Genomic DNA, 19,337 nt, shown 5'->3' on the forward strand with positions numbered 1-19,337 from the left:
ATCTTTGTGGATCTCTTCCAATTCAGGATATTTTATGATTTTACAGTGCTGATACTTTAAATAAGCAGAATACAAATTTTATTAGAACTGCTAAGCTATTAATAAACATTTATTTCCAGTTAACAATTTTCTAACTACTGAAGGTCTCCAGAAAGGTATGGCAGAGGGAATAGCATGCACATCCCAACTGGCACAGAGGGAGTCACCCAGGTAAGGAGGTTCTCTGAGCCCTTGGTCCCCTTTCACATGGTGTCAGGCTGCAGGTTGGGTTCCCACTCTCATGCCCTGAGATATTCCATTTTCAAAGCTGCAGCAGGGCATCACTAAACTATTTTTTCACCTAAATTTTACTTTCACTTTAACCTAAACTACCTCGAGTTTGATTTTGAATGTCTGTTCACCTTAGTGATGGAGGTAATGTCCATTTAATAGCTGTCCACGTCCTTGGGACTACCCTGGGCACCTGCCCGAAAACAGGAGGGGGTTTCTGGTGCCATCCGTCCCGTCCCTTGCTGGTTCCAAGAATGTTTTTCTTCCCGGCGCCATGCAAGGCCTGGGCTGCGCTTTCATCCCCTGTTGGAACGGGACAAGCGGGGCGGGAGGCGGCTCGGGCGGCGCTGCCGGCCCGGGCGCGGGGCGCCTTTAATGGGAGCTCAGCCCCTGCGTGCGCGGCGGGCGGGCGGAGCCGCGGCCCCACGGCCGGGCCCAGGCGCGGGCGGGGCTCGGGGCCCTGGGCAGGCCCGGGCCGGGCCGGCCATGGCGGAGCGGCGGCAGCGGGCCCGGGTGCAGGGCGGCTGGGCCGGCGCCCCGGCGGGGCGGCCCTCAGGTAAGGAGCGCCCACAGTCGCCCTTCCCTTCCTTCCCGGCGGCCGGGACTCCTGCGCCGCCGGCCTGGGCGCGACGGGGCGAGCAGCAGGCAGGGGCGCCGGTCTCCGGCTGCACTTTCCGACCGCCCTGCGCGGCCCCGTTTGCCCCGTTCCCGTCGGTAACTGAGCTGCAGGTGTTCGAACGCAGTTTTCCAGTGAAATTTGCGCCGGTGCCCCCGGTGCGGCGGTTTTGGCTGCGGAGCGCGTTGGTCTGAGCGCGTCGGGCGCGTCTCCGGCAGCTCCGGTGAGACCAGTGGAGTTGGGTGCAGGGGATTCTCTAAGGACAGGCAGCAACTTCTTATCCATAAAATGCATTATGTGCCTTCGTTTGGCTTGTCGCGGGGAAAACGTTGTAAAACAAAGAGAAGTAGCGAAAAGGGATGGAGTTTCAGTGTTTTTAGCAAACACTGAAACCAAAGAGTGCAGAGGCAGAGAAGCACTTTGAAGGTTTCCAGTCTTGCAGGAGGGACTGGTTTTTGTGAACATGCTCAAAACACGTTCCACTCATTGATTCTAGTTCCCGTAAAACTCTCATATCTCTGCAGACTGAGCATTCTAGGCAAGCCGGTTTTTTTTTTAATCATGAAAGAGAATAGCCAACTGTTTTGACTTGTGCATGTGGCCTCAGTTTTCTGTCACGGGTGCATTTCATTGTTTCTATTCTTAAAGGGATTTTAAAAAAATCCCCATTGAATTACACAGAGTGAAGACTGTCTGTGTTTCAGGCCCATTTCAAAGCTTGTTTGCGTGTGTAAATAAAACACCTGAAGTGGTGTGCCAAAGTTGCTCTTCTGCTTTCTCCCTGATTTAAAAATTCTGTTTTAATAGAAATTTTTTTGTCTTTTTTTTTCCCCTTAAGAAAAGGAATACAGAGGGAAGCAGCTTAGCTGCATGGAGCAATTTCTGATGGTGTGTGATAGGTGTTTGTTTTAGAATTGAAAACTTATAGATGTCATCCTTGCAGATAAAAGTACGTTTTCAGTTTTGTTTGTGGAAACAAAATAAATAACAAATAAATACATATAAAAAAAATCAGTTCCTGAGCAATTTTGACTCTTAGGTTTGGCAATTTCCTGAAGTCTCTGCGAAGCATAGAATACTCCAAGGAATGATTCCATAAGTTTTTCCTAACTATATTTTTTAGTATGGTGATATTCAATTCATGTGATCTTTTCTTCCTTCCTTCTTTTTTTAGCACCAAAGGCACCTGTGGCCAGCAGCCTTGCCCTTGCAGGTGCAAGGCCAGCATGGAGACAGAAAGATCAGCCTCACACTCAAAAGCAATTTGTCTTTGAAAAGCCATCAGAGGTAAAGCTTACAGAGTAACTAGCAGAATCTCATCTGTTATAAAACTTCATATGATAGGTAACAATTATTTGAGAATATAGTTAATTGTTTAAAATCTGAGCTGAGCTTTGAGCTTTTGCTAAGCAGAGTTGGCAATTGTTCTGTGTATATGGAGAAAAGAAGGTTATGGTCCCTCTGTTTAGCCTGTTCAAAACTACTCTTTTATAGAGAGCCGAAAGAATATGTTTTAGTAAATATTCAGTCTGCAATGTCCTAAGCACATTTGAGCTCTTCTTGTTTTCCTCAGGTGGGCTGTCTGTCTTAACTTGTTAAAGGGGAAGAGCGTGGTATTTGTTTTGTAGACTTAGTCTCATCAGCTGATGAAGGATATTGTGCTCTATGCAGCGTATGGAAACTTCCTTGATTGGGAAAAAAGATAATAATGAGCTCTTCTTTCTAAGCTAGACCTATTTGAAAGGCTGTCATCTAGGCTTGGAAGATGGCCTGGGAAGATTCTCTTTCCCCCGTGGCAGAGACCTGCTATCTGTATAGTACTATATTTTGATGCTCTTGCTGGCTCAATGCAGTAATTCCTTGCAAATCAGAACTGTACTGAGCTCAGAGAAGAGCAGCATAAATCCCTTAGACAACCAGAATGATAGCCAAGACTGGATTAAACTACTCTGTCTCTTAACAAAATACAGCTATCTTAGCTGTGCAGACAGCTGGACAGTGTAAGCTCCTGCTATGTCTGATCTTTCATGTTTTGCTCATTTGACTGAGGCCTGCGGTTTGTTCATGTTTCTTAGGGTTGTTCTGAAATTTTCCTTACGTGAGGATATTTTTATAAATATAAATATAAACATAAGAATTTTCTTGATTGCAGTTGATAAATATCAAGTATTGTGATGCCTAAATAATTTAGAAATCAGTGTCCTGTAGGGGGCAGTTGATGGCTAAAAACCAGCCTGCAGTGGTAGCTGCGTTTGAGAGTTTCTGGGGCGAGGAGGGAGTGGCTGAGCTGTTATTACTTCCCTCTTTCCCTGAGGTGTGTGTTTCTCACTGGCCACACAGTGTGTGGCTGCACAGAGTCACTACAGATGATGTTTGCCTGCAGAGTGCCAGATACTTTAATATTCCCTGTGTACTGTCTCGTTGCCTTTCAGGTGGAGCGCAGAGTTCCAGAGGCAGGTGTGATCGAGTGAGTACCCTGCTGATTTCTCTGCACCTTTTCTGTTGTCACGGTCGGTAAGAGTAGAAACTGTGGACTTTTAACCCTTTTATCATGAGCTGAATGTGTTACCAGGAGAGCCCAAGTCTGTTAACTGGTTTTTATGCATTTTGTATAGCTGGCAAGCCAGTAACCATGAAGAGTTGAACATTCTGGTTCAGCACAATTGCCAGTATGTATCCTTTGTTAGCAGTCAACATTTTCCTGGGACAGTCCCAGTGTAAATGTGCTAGAAATTACTTACTCTGGAGTATACCAGAAATGCAGCTGGTATGGCAGCTTCTTTCAGGACTCAGAGAAGTAGCTGATAGTAAGTTTCGTAGTGAAGCTGGGTATTTGTATGTGACTTACCCTTTGTGTTGAAGTGGGGATCTTCCCAGGATAAGAAGCATGAAGCATGACAAGGTGTGGTGCTGTATGGTGGAGTTAGAGATACTGAAAATCCAGCTTGGCTCAGTTTGGCTGTCTTGGTAGAATTTTCTTTCTCAGTGTACCTGTAAATGCAAACAGTGATCTGAGTGCAGTCATGTATGGTTGTCTCCCTTAGGTTCCCTGTGACATCCTTCTTTTATTTTTTTCCAAGAGCCCTGAAGCTGTACTGAGCCTTTGATGAAGAGAGGGACAGGAAGTACACACGAACTCATTGGCTTCTGCAGCACACCTTGCTGTCTTACTCTGACCTCTATGTCCAGGACATTAGTTCTTCCCTTTTCTAACTTTCTTTTCTCTTTTAAAGAAAACATTCCCTAGTCCAGGCCTACAGCAATTCTAGTCTGTGCTGCTCAGTCTAAGATAATTTCTTGTTTGTCTTTCTGATGGCTCTTTCCTTTCTACATCCTCAGCAAGCCTGGTGTGTATGAGCTCAGCAAGGGACCCACTGGCATTTCTAGGTAAGTGGATGAAATGTTAATGGTTTTTGCAGAGTAATGTGGTGATCCTCAGCTTTCGGAAGTCCAGTCTCTGCGGAGGGTTTTGACTTCAGCAGCTGCACATGGCGCTTCTTGTGCATCATCTGTCTAGAGTACTTCTGGAAATACTTTTGAGTGGCACATAGCAGGGACTGAGCTGGTTCTGAGCAGCACTGAAGAGAAGAAAAAGAAACCTCTTGACATATTGTGTGTACTTCATCTGCTGCTCTTTCCAGCATAAGGACAAGGGGCTATGTCCATTTGTGTCATGATTCACAGCAAGTTGCTGATGAGAATTTGGATCAGTATTCCTGTCTTAGCAAGTGTGTGATGTCTGTTGTACAGTTAAGAGCAGCCCAAAACTTGTAGCTGTAAATTGGAATTGTTTTAAATAAATCTAATGAAAGCATTTAACTTTAGGCAATTGTGGTAACCTCAGGATTGTCCCTTGTGCTTATATGCCATGCCTTAATTATTTCAGCTTCAGGGTACTTCAAAGCAAAACCTACTTGTTCTGTGATTCCTACTAAGTAAAATTTTACCTTGCTTACTTAGCTGCAATATCAGTATTAAGCCTCTTCTTTTGAATTTGATACATTTTTATTAATAGTGGAAAAAATGCCAAGGACATAGTAATTTTTTGTACATTTATTTAATTTCTTCTGATTATTGTATTATTTTATTTTTGTGCCTTCATCTTAGTTCCTTCTGAAGATGCAAATAAATCTTTAAAATATTTTGAAAAGTAAAAGCTTTGGCCAGCTGGAAGTAGACAAGATACACAGCTGGGTTATCCTGCATTTTCTGGAGTTTATTTTCATAATACACTGATGGAATATATATATTTCTAGAAAGTTAGTAATCAGATTTATGTATTTTTTAAACACCTTTACTATATATTCTCACTGTGACATCTTTGGGGCATGAAGTACTTGTGAGAGTGAACTGCTGTTAGCAGCATTCCTACTCTGCAGCCCACCACAGTGGTTGTAATTCCTGGGTGACCGTTAGTCCAATCAAAATATTAGATGTACATATGGAAATGAAAAAATAGGAGGTGTTAAATACTGTCCTTATGCTAAATACTTTTCCTTATGCTTTGAAAAAGAGAACAGGAATGGCAGTAGGGATAAAGGGCTGTCAAATTCTGAGTGATGAGGAGATGGTGAATAAAGGGCAATTATTTGCTTAATTTTGATTGTATTGCCATAATCAGGTCTGTCTGATTTATCAGATGTGAAGTTAATAGCAAGCAGAAGGATGCAATTTTTCACAGCATATGGCTGATTCTGGAATTCATGGTATGTTGCTGGTTGTCATATGTTTTTATAAGTTTTGAAAAGAAATTACATTCATTTGGTGAGGGTAAGACTCAACAGGAGCCCTTCAATTCTTTCCTTCACATGTGCTTTTGGCTGTGGTCAGAAACAGGATACTGGGCTTTGACTTTTGATATGATGCATTACAGCCATTTCTAACTCCTTTGGGAATCCTGGAAATGAAAATATTTTCCCAAAGCAGATACAGAAGTGTGTATTCCTTCCATTTTTCTTTTTCATCCTTAGGATTCATTTGATTCCTGGCTTTATTGACTCAGAACAGGCAGACTGGATGTTTGAGCAGCTCCTCCAGGACATCCCCTGGGGTCAGCGCACGCACGTCAGGCAGGGTAAGGAGTGTGTGGCCACCTTTTCAGGTCACTCACAGGTCAATTCCATACCAGAATCTGTGCACTGTTTAGAATTGATTTTCATTTTCAGTGTTACCACTTGTTCAAGTTTCCATGCAGGTTTTCCATGCACATCTGAAGGCTACTGCAGCTTACTTTTCAATCTCTAATATCATGTTACTGTTGCCAGCTAAATGAGATATTTCCAAAATAAAATTGCCTGTCTTAAAAATCTTGGAATTTTACTGTTTTTTTATCATTTCCAGTTCTTTTTCTCACTCATTTTTTAAGATTTAGTCTGGCCACCATCACATAATCTCCCAGCAATACTTAAAAACTGTGTTCTTGGAGGTTTCTTTCATGAGGTATATTTTTTGCCTATTTTTCTGAAAATTCCAGCAGAACATGTTCATTTTCCTTTGGCTTTAGTTATTGGTTCCAATGTGCAGTTGGTGGAGAGGCTGCTATTCTGGATTTTTTTCACTAAGGGGCACCTGTTCTAGCCAAATTTTGCTTTCAGTCAGGAACTGATGTAAGATAATGTATCAGAGCAGTTACTGGATGGGACTGGAAAATGTCTTCAACCTGTGTGTTTGTTGGCTGACAATAAAGGGACAGTATAATGGAGAATGCTACCTGTCAAGCATGAGAAATAGTTGCCTAGATAGTCTTTTCAGAAGCCAAAAAATTATTTTTAACCTGATGTTTGTGTTACACCACAGAACACGAACACATTTAACAAAATATTGTGTCCAGCCCTGCTGCATTTTGTTTCTGTAGTGTCCCAAGGATGCTACAGTCCTTTCTACTTCACCCTTTCCAGTGCATCCAGCTGCATCTTGCAGCTTAGGCCAGCCTACTGGGCACCAGCACCAAGTGAACATAAAGCAAGATAAATTTTCAGGTTTGTTTGCTATCTTTAACTCATCCAGTCTCTGCTATGTCTGGCTTTTAGGGGTAAGAAAATTGATGCTTCCAAGATTTTGGCAAGGTAATTCCTCCGGCGGATATGCACCTGATTTTGAATAATTTAATTCCTTCACTTGAGTTCATTATGTTAAGGGGCCGCTTTTTTAATTTTAGGTGAATGGACAATATCTTTTTGATCAAGTTTCTTGGCAGAATTGTATCATCTTTCCATTTTTAAATTGTTTGATAAGTCAACTGAGAAAGTCTTCCTGTATTTTTCAGAAGTATCTTTTGAGGAACCACGGCTTACATGCTGGTATGGGGAACTTCCTTACACATACTCCAGGATAACAATGCAGCCAAATCCAAATGTATGTATATGTTTGTATGTGTTTTATTATTGTCTTCAGAGAAATCCTTTGCAGAGATCAAGAGATAAAATTTCCCTCTATCCTCTATTCTAGCTATCTAGAGAATCTGTTAGCAGCAGATTCTACTGGAATGTGGTCAGTTTTATACAATATACTTCATGAGTGAGTTGACTGAGAGCAGTCAGTGTGATTTAGTTGCCAAAAGGAGGTTACTACTCTAGTGTTTAAAGTTTTGCTTTGGGTTGCTGTAGCTTTGTACAAAACTCTGAATTGCTCTGTGTGACAAAGATTCCAAGCATCATTGGATGGGAGATTTTACTGCCCACAGTAATACTGATTTTTTGCTGTAAAGATACCATAATACTAATTACTGAAATAGTTACTTTCAGAAACACTTCGGTTCAATGCTGCTTAAATGAAAGTTTAGGCATATCTTGGTTCCTATGTGGATGCTGTGAAATTTACACATCTGTGAGCTGCTGAGCAGCTCATCTGCTCAGCAACTCCAGATTGTAGCATGTAATTTCCCACACTGTTTTGGAAGAGTTAAAAGCCTTCTGAGTGACTCGGTGATGTTTTGTTCATGTTTTCTTTCCCTCCCCACCTCTCTCTCAGCCTGTTGTCCCATCAGCCTGTCTCTTGGAATTGCTTTGTTTAAAATTTCCACAGCAGTAATTAGGTGTCACTGTTGAAAGCTGGATAGCATGAGAGGAAAGTGTCCCAAGTCCCAGAACTGCTGCCAAAGTGGGATGTTTGGGAAGAGTTGGAAAGGCACTATTTAACATGATGAGTTGTGAAGATTTCGTAGTCTCAAAAATACTGTAGTTAAAAATTCTATGGTCTATGGAACTTGTGGTGGAAAAACAAGCATTTCTTTGGTACTCATTTGTGAATGCTGTTTTAACTGGGCTTTTCTGAAAGCTGAATGGCTTTAGGGATTGGGAGTGCCCTCACAAAATCATTCTGTTGTACACTAATGATTTAAATCCAGTTCAGAACTGCCTATTGTGAAATCCATCGCTGTTCAGAGATTGGATAGACCCCATATACCCTGAATTCAAGGTTTCATTTCAGTTTGCATCAAGTTCTGAGTTACCACTCATTGAGCCACTGGCTTGTTTCTCTCATCCAAAAGGTACAAGGCGTAAGTGAATCACTCAGGCTGTGATTCTGTCTTTTATTCTGGAATATTTCTGCTTTTTACTGAGAGGAAGAAACTCAAGCAGGCAGTGAGATGCACTGGAGAAGTTGCATAGCTGGAAGCCAGCCCTTCCCCAGCTGGAAGTTGCCCATAGGCTGATCTATGGGTACACTGCACAGGGACACTGGTGTTTCACACAACTTTGTAGGTGGGAGTACCTGCAGCTTAGAAAAGTAGGGATGGTGTAAAAGTACAGTCCCTACCTGTAGAATAGGGTTTCTAGCACAAAAATATCTTGAGTAAAATGTAATTTAGTGCACAGCTTAGCCAAAACTGATTACTCCCTTAAACACTTTATCTGTTGGAGTAATTAGCTTTGTGTCCTTCCTTTTTTGTTTGGTAAGAATTGGTGTGATTGCAGCACTTCTAGATATAATCCAGTGTGTGTGCCTCGTAATTTTTGTTATTAGAAATGTTTTTCTGTAAGCAGTAATAGAGTTGTTTCAACAAAACTACTTCCACTGCTGCAGGTTTGTAGTGGGGTTTCAATTACATTGTAAAATTCACTGTATGGTAACATTTTAGTAATACATAATTCTGTGATGGGACTTGAAGAAATATAGTCCTGGTTGGTCACTGAAAAGTGCCCTCAATAATTCTTGTTGGACTCCTCTGCACATTCAGGCAGCCCAGTTGCAAAGCAAACTTTTTTGGGGTGGTATTACTGCTTTTCAGTTATGTTCCATAACTGCAGGCTATGTTTACCTAGAATTAATTAATCACATGATGATTAATTGTTGAAGGCATGACTTAGCTAGAAATACCCCATTAGGGAAAGATGGTATGTTGAGGCTCCTGCAGTGTAACCAATAAGTTAAATACCTGTTAAACTTGGGGAAGCTTGGAAAGAAGGTAGTTCAGCCTTGTTTTTTAGAGGTGGATACTAGAAAATATTCTCAGGTGTCTGTTGCTTTTTCTGCCAGTGGTGCACTGGGAGATTTGGAATCAGTTTCTTATCCTCTCTTGCTCTCTGATTCTGCTTACATAATGGGCAAAAATTCTGGCCTACATTGCTTTGGCTTTTTTTTCTTTCTTTATATATTTGTGAAGTTCCTAAAAGCACTCTGACAGATGAAAGTCATGATGTAACTTCATAACATTAAATAACTGAACTGAGTTGTAATGGAATGTACAGAGCTTCCCTGGGCTGTGGGCTCAGCAAGGTGTTAGCAAAGGAAGGGATGAAATCCAAGGCCAGTGACATTGGTGTTGAGACCCACTGAAGAGTTACAGTGGTGAAGGTAAAACCCCAAGAGGTGATGAGTTGAGCTCAACAAGCTGTGTTAACAGAGTGGGACAGAGGGCTGTGTTATGCCAACCATTTCCTCTTGTTCTCTGTCAACAGCTGCAGGCAATTGAGAGCAGTGTCACTTAGTCACTGATTGCTTCCATTAGTGTGAAGGGCAGCCTGGCTTCAGAGTTTTAAGAGATTGAGTGATGGGTAACATGTGACTATATTGCAGAAAGCCCCACCCATTCCTCTGATCTACTAAAAATATCAGCAGAATTGCTGTAATTTGTTTGATTTTAAGTTTATTGTGATTAAAGTGCAGTGTATTTTGTTCCTTGGTGGTTTTTGCCTTCTGTTCATGGCGCTGACATTTGCCTCTGTTGTGGTTGCAGTGGCATCCCGTGCTGAGCATGCTGAGGGAGCGCATCGAGGAGTTCACTGGCCACACCTTCAACTCTCTGCTCTGCAACCTGTACCGCAGTGAGAAGGACAGCGTGGACTGGCACAGTGACAGCGAGCCATCGCTGGGGAGAAACCCTGTCATTGCCTCACTCAGCTTGGGGGCCACTCGGACCTTTGAGATGAGGAAAAAACCTTCCCCTGTGAGTGTTCATCCCACACTGACTCCTAGAGCTACTAACAGGTTTACTGTTTTCCCCATTTAAGGAAACTTAATTACTAAAGCATTTCAAAGTTAATGAAAGCACAACTTGCAAAGTTCTGTGGAATAAGTGCAGGGCTCAAGAAATCTCTTGCATGGACCATGACATTCTGAGGAAGGGGATGGGAGCACTCTAGTGTAATGTGCAGCAGTGTAGTGTAGTGCTGCAGTGAATTGGAACCTGGGCAGCCTTCTGCCCAAATAAGGGCCCTTTATGGTACTTAAAATGAGATCAGTGGTGCTGGAAGTAGACTTACACTGTGCAAATGAATCAGAGAGTTGCATTTTCTTAAACTCAGGACAATGTTATGTAATGCAGAGTGTACATGGGGTGAAGAGTAGTTCTGACTACTCTTGTAAGTAAAAATCCTCTTGACAATGTTTTCATTTTGATGCGTGTGTATTCAGATTGAGGGGCAGTGAACAAAGGGAAGAAGCTCATTTCTTTTCCATGAAATGCCTTGGAAGCTGTCACATCATACTGGCAGGCTAAACAGAGATCCTCTTCTTGGATGAAGAGACCTGTGGAATATAATTTTGGGAGTTAATTGGTGATTCAGTAGTGAATTCTCTTTCTAGATGAAGTGCTGTGCTTGAGAGTGCTTTGTTTATAAGCCAGCTTAAATTTCCCAGTTTGTATTTATCCAAGTAAAGGATTCACATGTGTTGAGAATACAGGCCTTATTTTAGCATGTCCTGTTTCAGATGAATTTTCTGCTTGTGCAGTCTTTGACAACTTTGGAAAGTAGTTTGCTAGCTGGTTGTGCTGCTGTTTATTCTGAGTAGGTAGTACAGAGAGCAGAGGTGATAATTAACAGCCTACAGGAAAACTCTGTGCTGACATACTGAAGCCTACCCATCAAGAGCCACCTTGGGTTACCTAGTCTGAGCAGAAAAGGTCAGAAATGGAACCAGAAAACAAATAGTAGTTTTCACCAGATCTCCAATTTGTAAATTCTTTGTTGCCTGAAGTGATTTTAATCTTGGTCCCTGAGCATGAGATCACATAACCAGTCTATTATGTCAGTGAGCATAGCATGAGTAAGTATCCCTGATGCTGTGTTGATAATAAAATGTCAGCTGGAAAGTTTATTCCTCTAGAAAACTGTAAATGGTGCTTGGATTCATTTTACAAGTCCCTGTGTTCCACATCAATCAGAACAGAATCAGAATAAAATACACTTAAAGTTCAGTATAAACTTTGCAGGTTCTCTCTTAAAAATCAATCCTAGTTCTTGAGTAAGATGCCTGTTTTATAGATTTTCTGAAAAGACACCCACTATTAGCAAAGGGGAAATTGAGTCTGTGCCATTTGTACTTGACTGCCTTGTTTGAGCTGTTCTGCACGATTTCTTCCCTTTTCTTCCAGGGATGGATGGTTTTCTGTAGATGTATCCCTCAAGGTCTCCTCATTTTTTTTTTAACACCTTTGACCTGATATTTCTGACTAGCTGAGTCTTGCTATGAAGTGTATTCCTTTTGCAAGTGACATACCTTTTTTCTGAGGTAGAATCCCCATGTGCAGATCTTTGGAATAGTTGCTATTAAGTGTGTCCTGTGCCTGAGGGAATTCATACTTAATAATTACATGGCACACATTATGTATTCTTTGCACATTCCCAAAGTTTCCTCAGAGCATCCTATGACAATAGATGCTTTGCCAAGTGGGAGTTACAAGAGGCTCTGATGGAAATTACAACCTTTCAGGCTGTACTAAATAAGTAATTTCCATACCCTATTGTACTGTAGCGTTCTCTCTTTCATTAAGAGAAAGTTAAAACTGGTTGTAGGTCTTTGAAGTTTGATCATTCCTTTGTTAAAAAGCAAGTTACAGGAAGAAGAATGTAATCTAGGGAAAAGGAATTCATATTAACAGTCATCACAGGCATTCAGGCTCTCCCTGGTTTCAGGATCAGCCAGTATCAGTACATTGAGTTTTCCAGAGTTAGCCTTCATTGAGGAGGGAAATAGGAAGTAAATCCTTTTCCTCCCAAAATTAAACCTATTTGAGGGCCAACACTGTGCTTTTTCAGATTTTATGGCTTCAAAGACCTTAGTTTCCCTCTGTTCTTGTAAGTGCTTTTAAGTATTTTGAGATGAAAGATAAAATGAACATACAAGATGAGAACATCACTTATGGTAGAACATCACTGTGGATAAATGGTCCCAGGAAAAAGGGTGGTTTCCTGTGTGGGACCATGTATTGAGTACAAAACTGCATGTACCACAATACATAGGCAGCTTGAAGGGCAATTGAAGAGTGCCAGATGAGAGACTTCAGTTCATGTTGGTATCTCTACAAATATTTTCTAGATTATCACTTGAAATGTGGATGAACCTGATAGTGAATAAAATCCTGTTTCTCTAATTGAAAAGATGAACAGTAGGGTTGATGGGTTGCATTTTCTGTGCATGTTTATGTGAATTTTGACAATTGTCTGTTAGTAGTTTGATAGTGTTTATATAAGTCGCTCTGAAACATTTACACAATCTGAAATCTTTTTTCACTTGGCAAAAATGAAAAGAAAGTTACTTAGGTTCAAGTGGTTTTTTTTATTGTCCTGAAAATTGTTCTAGGGTGAGGTAAGGAAAGGTTCAGTCCTCTGCTTTTCTTTTTGGTAAGCACTGTACTGGGTAAGTCTTCGTCATATAATAGAGGGTAAAGGAGTGCAGAGACATGCATAGACTATTCATATCTTCTTAAACAAGCATTCTTTGTGGATAAGTAGAAATAATTCTTACTGGGATTTCAGTCCTGTGCATGTTAAAAAAGCTGCAAATACATTTCAGGTGTAAATTCATCACTGGAATAAGGAGACTTCATGGGAATTAACATGACTCCAGCAACAGTTTTATTTTGCCTGCTGGAATTTTTGAGCATTCTTTTTTCTAAATACAGCCTCTTCTGTTTATTTGGACCAATTACATGATAGCAGCTGGTATTTTTCCCTTGCTTTAAATGGTTTCTAGGGTTTTTTGGGTTCCTACTTCATAGTTAAAAGTCTACAGTGATGTGGCTTCTTCTATTTTCTTCTTCCAGCTCCAATAAATTGCTTTAACCTTGCTCCTGCTTTCTTGTTCCTCCTGCCCCCATCATTGTAGCTCCTGCCTACACTGAAATCAGGAGACAAATGCTTTGCTTTCGAGCTGTGATTCATACACAGTGCACACAGCTCTTGTTGAGTCAGTGAGTCCTCGTGTGCTTGCCTACAGCCTGAGTGTCACCACTGTGGCACTGTGACCTCCTCCCATTGCCCACACAGCCTCAGCCCCCAGGCCCACTTGGACATGAATTCATCCTGCCAGTGGAGAGGAATTGGTTCCACTCTGTGGGATGGGTGTTTCTGGTACAGCCTCACACCATTTGTGCTATTGCTGGTTCACGGCTCAGCTCTGAGACAGGGCCAGGTTATCTGGTTGTGTCCCCCTGGAAGCTGAGTGGGGAGTGTTGCTGTGGGGAGAAGGGTGATCCCTGATGCCCCACCCTCCAGTGGGAGGTGCCCTGTGGTGGGGGGTGGGGGCCATAGGGACAGCTGGGTGGTCATCCAGCAAATGGCCGTGTGAACTGGAGAGGGAGTTAGAAAGCCAGCTGTCAGCTTGCCCTTCTTCCATCTATAACCAAGGAAACTGATGGCTGCTGGGAAGGGAGGGAGCTTCACACCTGTTAGACAATAGCAGCATGTTCTGGTGTTCAGGGAGTCAGCCTTGAGATGGGTCTGTCCTTCAGATGAGTCCCTGAAGCACAGTCCTTTTTTCCTAGCAGAAGGTAAAGCTCTCCTGGAAAGAGCATAAAAATAACCCTTTGTGTCATAACAGACCAAATTGAAGATGAATGTGGGAATCTGGAGCATGTTATAAGCAGGGATTCAGACCAAGATATGAAGCAGGTTGAACTTTTAGATTGGCATCAAAGAGATTCCCAGGCAGTGGTGGCTGCAGTGGAGGAGGAGGTGTTGTCCCCCAGCAGTGGCAGGCCTGAGAAGCTGTGGGCAGGCAGGGAGGAAGAAGGGAGTGCTCAGCTGCAGGACTGAGGGAGTCTCAGGTTAGGCCTGTGTAGGCAGACCAGTGCACCATGTGAGCAAAGGGCAGTATTACTGATACTCATCATTACTGAATCTGTAAGGAACTGCAGGGAGGATTTTGTCAGAGACAGTGAAAACAAACATGTTCAATGCAGAAGAATTGCTAGGTGAGAATACTTTGTTGTGGAGGAGGATGTTTACACAGCTGGTGCTAGAGATGTATACTGGAGAACAGGGATACAATCCAGATGAAATCTGAAAAATACAAGATTTGAACTTTTTGTTAGGATGATGCTCTTGGTGGTTGGTAAATAGGTGAAGCAGAAGACTAGAAGCCAGTATTCTCCGTGAAAAATGCTAACTTTTGAAATTGAAAATTATTTTGCATCATTTGCCTGTATAAATGCATTATTATTTATACATTCTTCTACAGGATGTTTCCGTTTACTTTTCCTTATAATAGAAGAGTCCTCTACACTGTCCAGAAATCATTTCCTACAACTATAGCAATGGACTTTACTGAGATTTAAGAAACAAACTTGGGTGATTTACATAAATTTGTACTAAATCTTTTGTCTTTCTGATTTTCAACAAAACAACCTTGATGGAGTCCAGGAATTCTTACAGATTTTGTATTCACAGCTTCCCATCAACTCACACTGAGCTCTCCTTACTTATTAACTGTAGTTACTGTAATTAAGGATTTTTAAAAAAAAGTTTAACCGATGTACTTGGATAGTGTAAAGCTTGGATTTTATTGAACGTGTAAGTGTAACTCAAGATTATGAAAATTTTAATATATAAAAAGCAGAACAGTTGCTTGACTATACCTGGTTTTTAAGCAAGTGGGTTTGTGGTACATACATAGTGTTACAAAGTGAACATAAAGAAGTCACCTGATGCACTTTCCATGTTTGTTACCAGAAGGTCTTTTCCATCTTTGATGCCAAAAATAAATTTCCTTCATAAACTTCTTGACCTCTGAAAGTCAAGTCAAGTGAGTTTTCTGTATGTCTGACATCAGCTCTGGGAATAAAAGTTCTGAAAGGAGCTTTGGTTGACAGTAATGGCACATAAGAAAGTAAGAACTTTTTGTTTAACTTCACTGGCTTTGCAAATCAAATGGACATAAAAATCTCTTTTTCTAAGTAAAATGGAGTTCAGAGATGTCTCATTTAAACCAGAAACTAATTATTGTTTTTACATACTGACTTTTCTAAGCCTAAAGGATGTTTTCTCCTAAATCATTTATCTTAGCAGAATTCCTTTTTAATTAAGATGAGCAAGAGATAAAAATAAGCCCTCTGTTGTCCATCACAAAGTGAAATTATGTAATCCTCTGAAATAGAAAGTATATATGCAGTGATATTTCTCTGCTTTTCCTCAGCAGTCATGTTTACAACACCTATTTTTGAAATTTTTTCCCCGTTTCCATTGACGATAAGAAAATGTTTCCTGCTACTGACTTGATACCAACCAAGCTCTTTGCATTCCAGGAAGTGCAGTCCTTTTTCTCTCTGCATCTTATTTATAAACACACACACACACATGCTCCTTGGAGGCTTTCTGAAAATCAAACTGTTTTAGTTTAGGACATAATTTTCCCAGTATTTGTTACTCTACCTCATTATTTTGAGATTTCAGCAAGCTGTGAACTTTTATAAGGACAAACCTTCCTCAAGCTGTTCTGCTACGTACTGAGCAATGTATAACTCTGATTTAAAGTTGGAAAGGATAGTGCAAAGCAATAGAGAGTTGCTGTTCCCACTCAGTGTGGCACGTGTGAGACCACTGCTGGGGTGTGTCACTATGTTTAGTTGTTATATTTGAGCTTTAAAATAGTTACACATAATCTAAAGGCTTAACAAAAGTTTGCAAATTATTTGTCTTTTAGTTTAGCATTCTGTTTTGCTTAGTGGTGATTAAGACAACTTGTTTTACCAGATATTATAGGAAAAGGAGATTTTTTTTTTTAATTAGAAAAACTTCTTACAGTAGCTAGAGGCATAGCAGCATGTAATGTTGTAACAAGAGAAATTCAGGATAGCAGGAAGATGTTACTTTTGATGAAGTAGTTAACTGTTGGAAATTAGGGTGGCTATTGCAGCGTGTCTCCACACTGAACTGTTTAAGATGTTTCCACAAGGTTTGCAGCCTCACTCCAGAATTTTGCACTAAATCCAGGAACTGGTTGTTGAACTTTACCTGTGGCATCCAGCCAGTGAGATGCATTGGCTTCTTTTCATCGTTTAAATGCTCAGCTCCTGGGCTTTGTATGAAATACAGATACAGAGAGGTTTACTTTGACCTCTTGATCTTGGAAGAGCCTCCTCCCTCACAGGCTTTCTAAGCTCTGCTGTAAAGGACTGGTTTTCTAGCAAATGCACATGCCTGCTTCTTCAGTGTCTGATGTTTCTTTTTAGGAAGAGGATGGAGACTATACTTATGTGGAAAGATTTAGAATCCCACTTGATCATGGGACTCTGTTGGTGATGGAGGGAGCCACCCAGGAGGATTGGCAGGTAAGAACTCCTTGGCGCAGTTTATGTGCTTCACTTGCAATGTAGTTGTCCAGATATGCTGAGGCACTCCCATGAAGGTATGGGACATTCTGCTTCCAGTGGCACAGCTGTTTTCCAAGGCATTGGTATTACTTTCTGCCTGAGAATTTGAAAGCACCCACAGAAACAAGGGGCTTGCTTTCATGTACCAAGTAATGCAGTAGGAATCAGTTCGGATGTTCCAGCATTAAAGTTCAGTGACAAAGGTTGCAGCCTGCAGTGAAAAGAACAAAATCAATGTAGAAATTTAGAATATCAAAAGTTGTAACTTAATTAAGAATTCTACAGTAATGTACAAAGACTTCTTGTTTTCAGTGGCCCTGAGCAGTCAGAACCTTTTTTAACCTTACCTAAGTGTTTAGAAATATGAATAAAAAGCTATCTCAGGAAATGAAGGTTTTAGTCATTGTTTAATTGTTTGATTACTTGTATTTTAAATGTACAAGCTCATGCTTTTTTTTTTTTTTTTCCCTCTAATGCCACTTACAGCATCGAGTGCCTAAGGAGTATCATTCTAGAGATGAACGAATAAACTTGACATTTAGGATCATTTATCCAGAACCTGATGGAGTTTGGAAGTGAAGAGCCCCTTTGGACATTGTTGGATGTACACCCACAGCAGATCTAGAGCCTTAGATTGCTGCTGATTCAAAGGAAGCCTTACAGAAACAGAGTTCCTTGAAGTCATGGGGAAAAGAGTTGATATTATGAAGACCTTTGGCAATCAGAAGCTGCCTGTGTTATCTGGACAGAAATGATATGTTATTAGATGAGACTAAATCACAGACTTTAAGTTTTTGAGCAGTGATTATTCTTAAAAGAGCACAAAGCAGGTGAAAGATGTGAGAGGTCCCAGCTGGAGCAGACAGATTCAGTGAGCACATAGTTTGCACCTTGTCTTGTCTCTCCTTTACTCCCAAGTTGTGATCTCAGTTGAAAGTAATGGCAAGATGGGATTCTGTGATGTAAATCCACTTCTGTGTGTCTGTACAGAAATGGGAAAGCTGCACTTGGGGATGATTTCTGGGTATTAGCTCATTTCACCAAAGGGTGGTGCACTGCTTTTCATCTGAACGTTGCAGAGTCTTTTCCAGTTAGGCAATCAGTTTCGTAACTTAAATAACTACTTGAATTATACTGGTGTCCAGTGGAACAGAGGGTCAAGGCTCTCTTCTGGCGTGCACTCTGTGGTCAGACTTTGTCCTAACTGTTTATCCATGTAGACAGGACAAGGCAAAGGCAAGCAACAGCGACATCTGACTACATTGCTTCTGGGTCAGTGCATTTTGCATTCAAGAATATCACTCTTGAGCCTCTGTTATCTCTTGGGCCTCTGCTGCCACAGATCAGCAGTCAGCACCTCAGAGCAGATGCCAGGCTGACTGCTGGAATCCTTCAAGCTTGCCTGCTGCTGGGAAGCAGTGGGCTCGTCTCTGCAGTCTGGATGTTAAGTCAGGAGTGCTGCCCATGTGATTAAGTTCTTTCTGCAGCTAAATATCATCACTGTACAGGGTCAAATCGTAGGTTTGGTCCATCTTCACTGCCTGCCTGCAGTAGGATCTAAGCACAGGTGAATCCTCTATGCCTTGCAACACGTTAGCTTTGTTAAGCAAGCTAATGTCCATCTTCACTGTAAGGATAAATTGGTGTTGGGAAAATATCTGTATTTTCTTAGCCAGCATTTGTTGTGGTTTCAGTTCTTATTTGGTGAGAGCAGTCAAGTTATTAATACTTAGTTATGTCTATGTTTTAATGTTATTGATGACATAAAGGACATAAATGTTGAGCCATTTCACTCCCTGTGGTCTGAAATTGGGCAGAATAATTTCCTAGAAACGCTTCTCTACCTAAACCACCATACGTTATTCTTCTAAAATGATTGAATGTTACTAGAAAACTTAACTTCATTATCTAATTATGTCTTTACTTTCATCCCAATTTGTACGGAAATATTTTTGGAGTATTTTAATGTTGTTTTCTTACATTTGAATCTTTTGTCTAGGCTCTGTGATATATTTCATGGGAATCAGAGTTGAAGGAGGCAGACACTTTCATATTTACTTTCTTTGGGTCATTGGAGCTTTGTGCACATCCCTGTGTGTGTGTGTCCAGGTTTGGCAGTGCTGACAGAGTGGGTGTCCTTAACCAAGGGACAGTGCTAATTTGTCAGGTACTCTGAGAAGGCAACACTCTGCCCATATCAGTTCATACAACTCCATTTGTTTTCACTGTGTTAAGAGCAGCCAGGCTGCAAGAAAGAGTAGGAGATGGGGATGAGTTGGAAACTTTTAAACCCCCAAACCTGAGCTTGTGGAAATTGCAACTCGTTTGAATTCAGTGAATCTGTGGCACATAACTAATGGCAGGACCCTGGAGGCTGATGCTGTTGTGGAAGAGCAGTTTTTCACCTCCTTTTCTTGG

At 41.3% G+C, this 19,337-nt stretch overlaps 1 protein-coding gene across 1 annotated transcript; it reads left to right on the plus strand.

Annotated features, from left to right (window-relative positions):
- The first annotated feature begins 726 nt into the window (after nucleotides 1-726).
- ALKBH3 (alkB homolog 3, alpha-ketoglutarate dependent dioxygenase) lies at nucleotides 727-18,702 on the plus strand. The gene is made up of 9 exons (XM_058806912.1): nucleotides 727-826; nucleotides 2,061-2,173; nucleotides 3,319-3,353; nucleotides 4,226-4,273; nucleotides 5,857-5,960; nucleotides 7,152-7,240; nucleotides 10,065-10,274; nucleotides 16,779-16,877; nucleotides 17,406-18,702. Exons 1-9 carry the CDS (start codon nucleotides 757-759, stop codon nucleotides 17,496-17,498), a joined length of 861 nt encoding a protein of 286 aa, XP_058662895.1. The 5' UTR covers nucleotides 727-756; the 3' UTR covers nucleotides 17,499-18,702.
- The last annotated feature ends 635 nt before the right edge of the window (nucleotides 18,703-19,337 follow it).

Source organism: Ammospiza caudacuta, chromosome 6, assembly GCF_027887145.1.
Source record: "Ammospiza caudacuta isolate bAmmCau1 chromosome 6, bAmmCau1.pri, whole genome shotgun sequence".
NCBI classification, from domain to species: domain Eukaryota; kingdom Metazoa; phylum Chordata; class Aves; order Passeriformes; family Passerellidae; genus Ammospiza; species Ammospiza caudacuta.

Bases quoted from the DNA above. Each gene is read 5' to 3' on its own strand.
- ALKBH3 (XM_058806912.1), top strand. From the start codon at position 757: ATGGCGGAGCGGCGGCAGCGGGCCCGGGTGCAGGGCGGCTGGGCCGGC. The intron at 7,241-10,064 runs GTATGTATATGT...TTGTGGTTGCAG, and splicing joins CAATGCAGCCAAATCCAAAT to TGGCATCCCGTGCTGAGCAT. The intron at 10,275-16,778 runs GTGAGTGTTCAT...GTTTCTTTTTAG, and splicing joins TGAGGAAAAAACCTTCCCCT to GAAGAGGATGGAGACTATAC.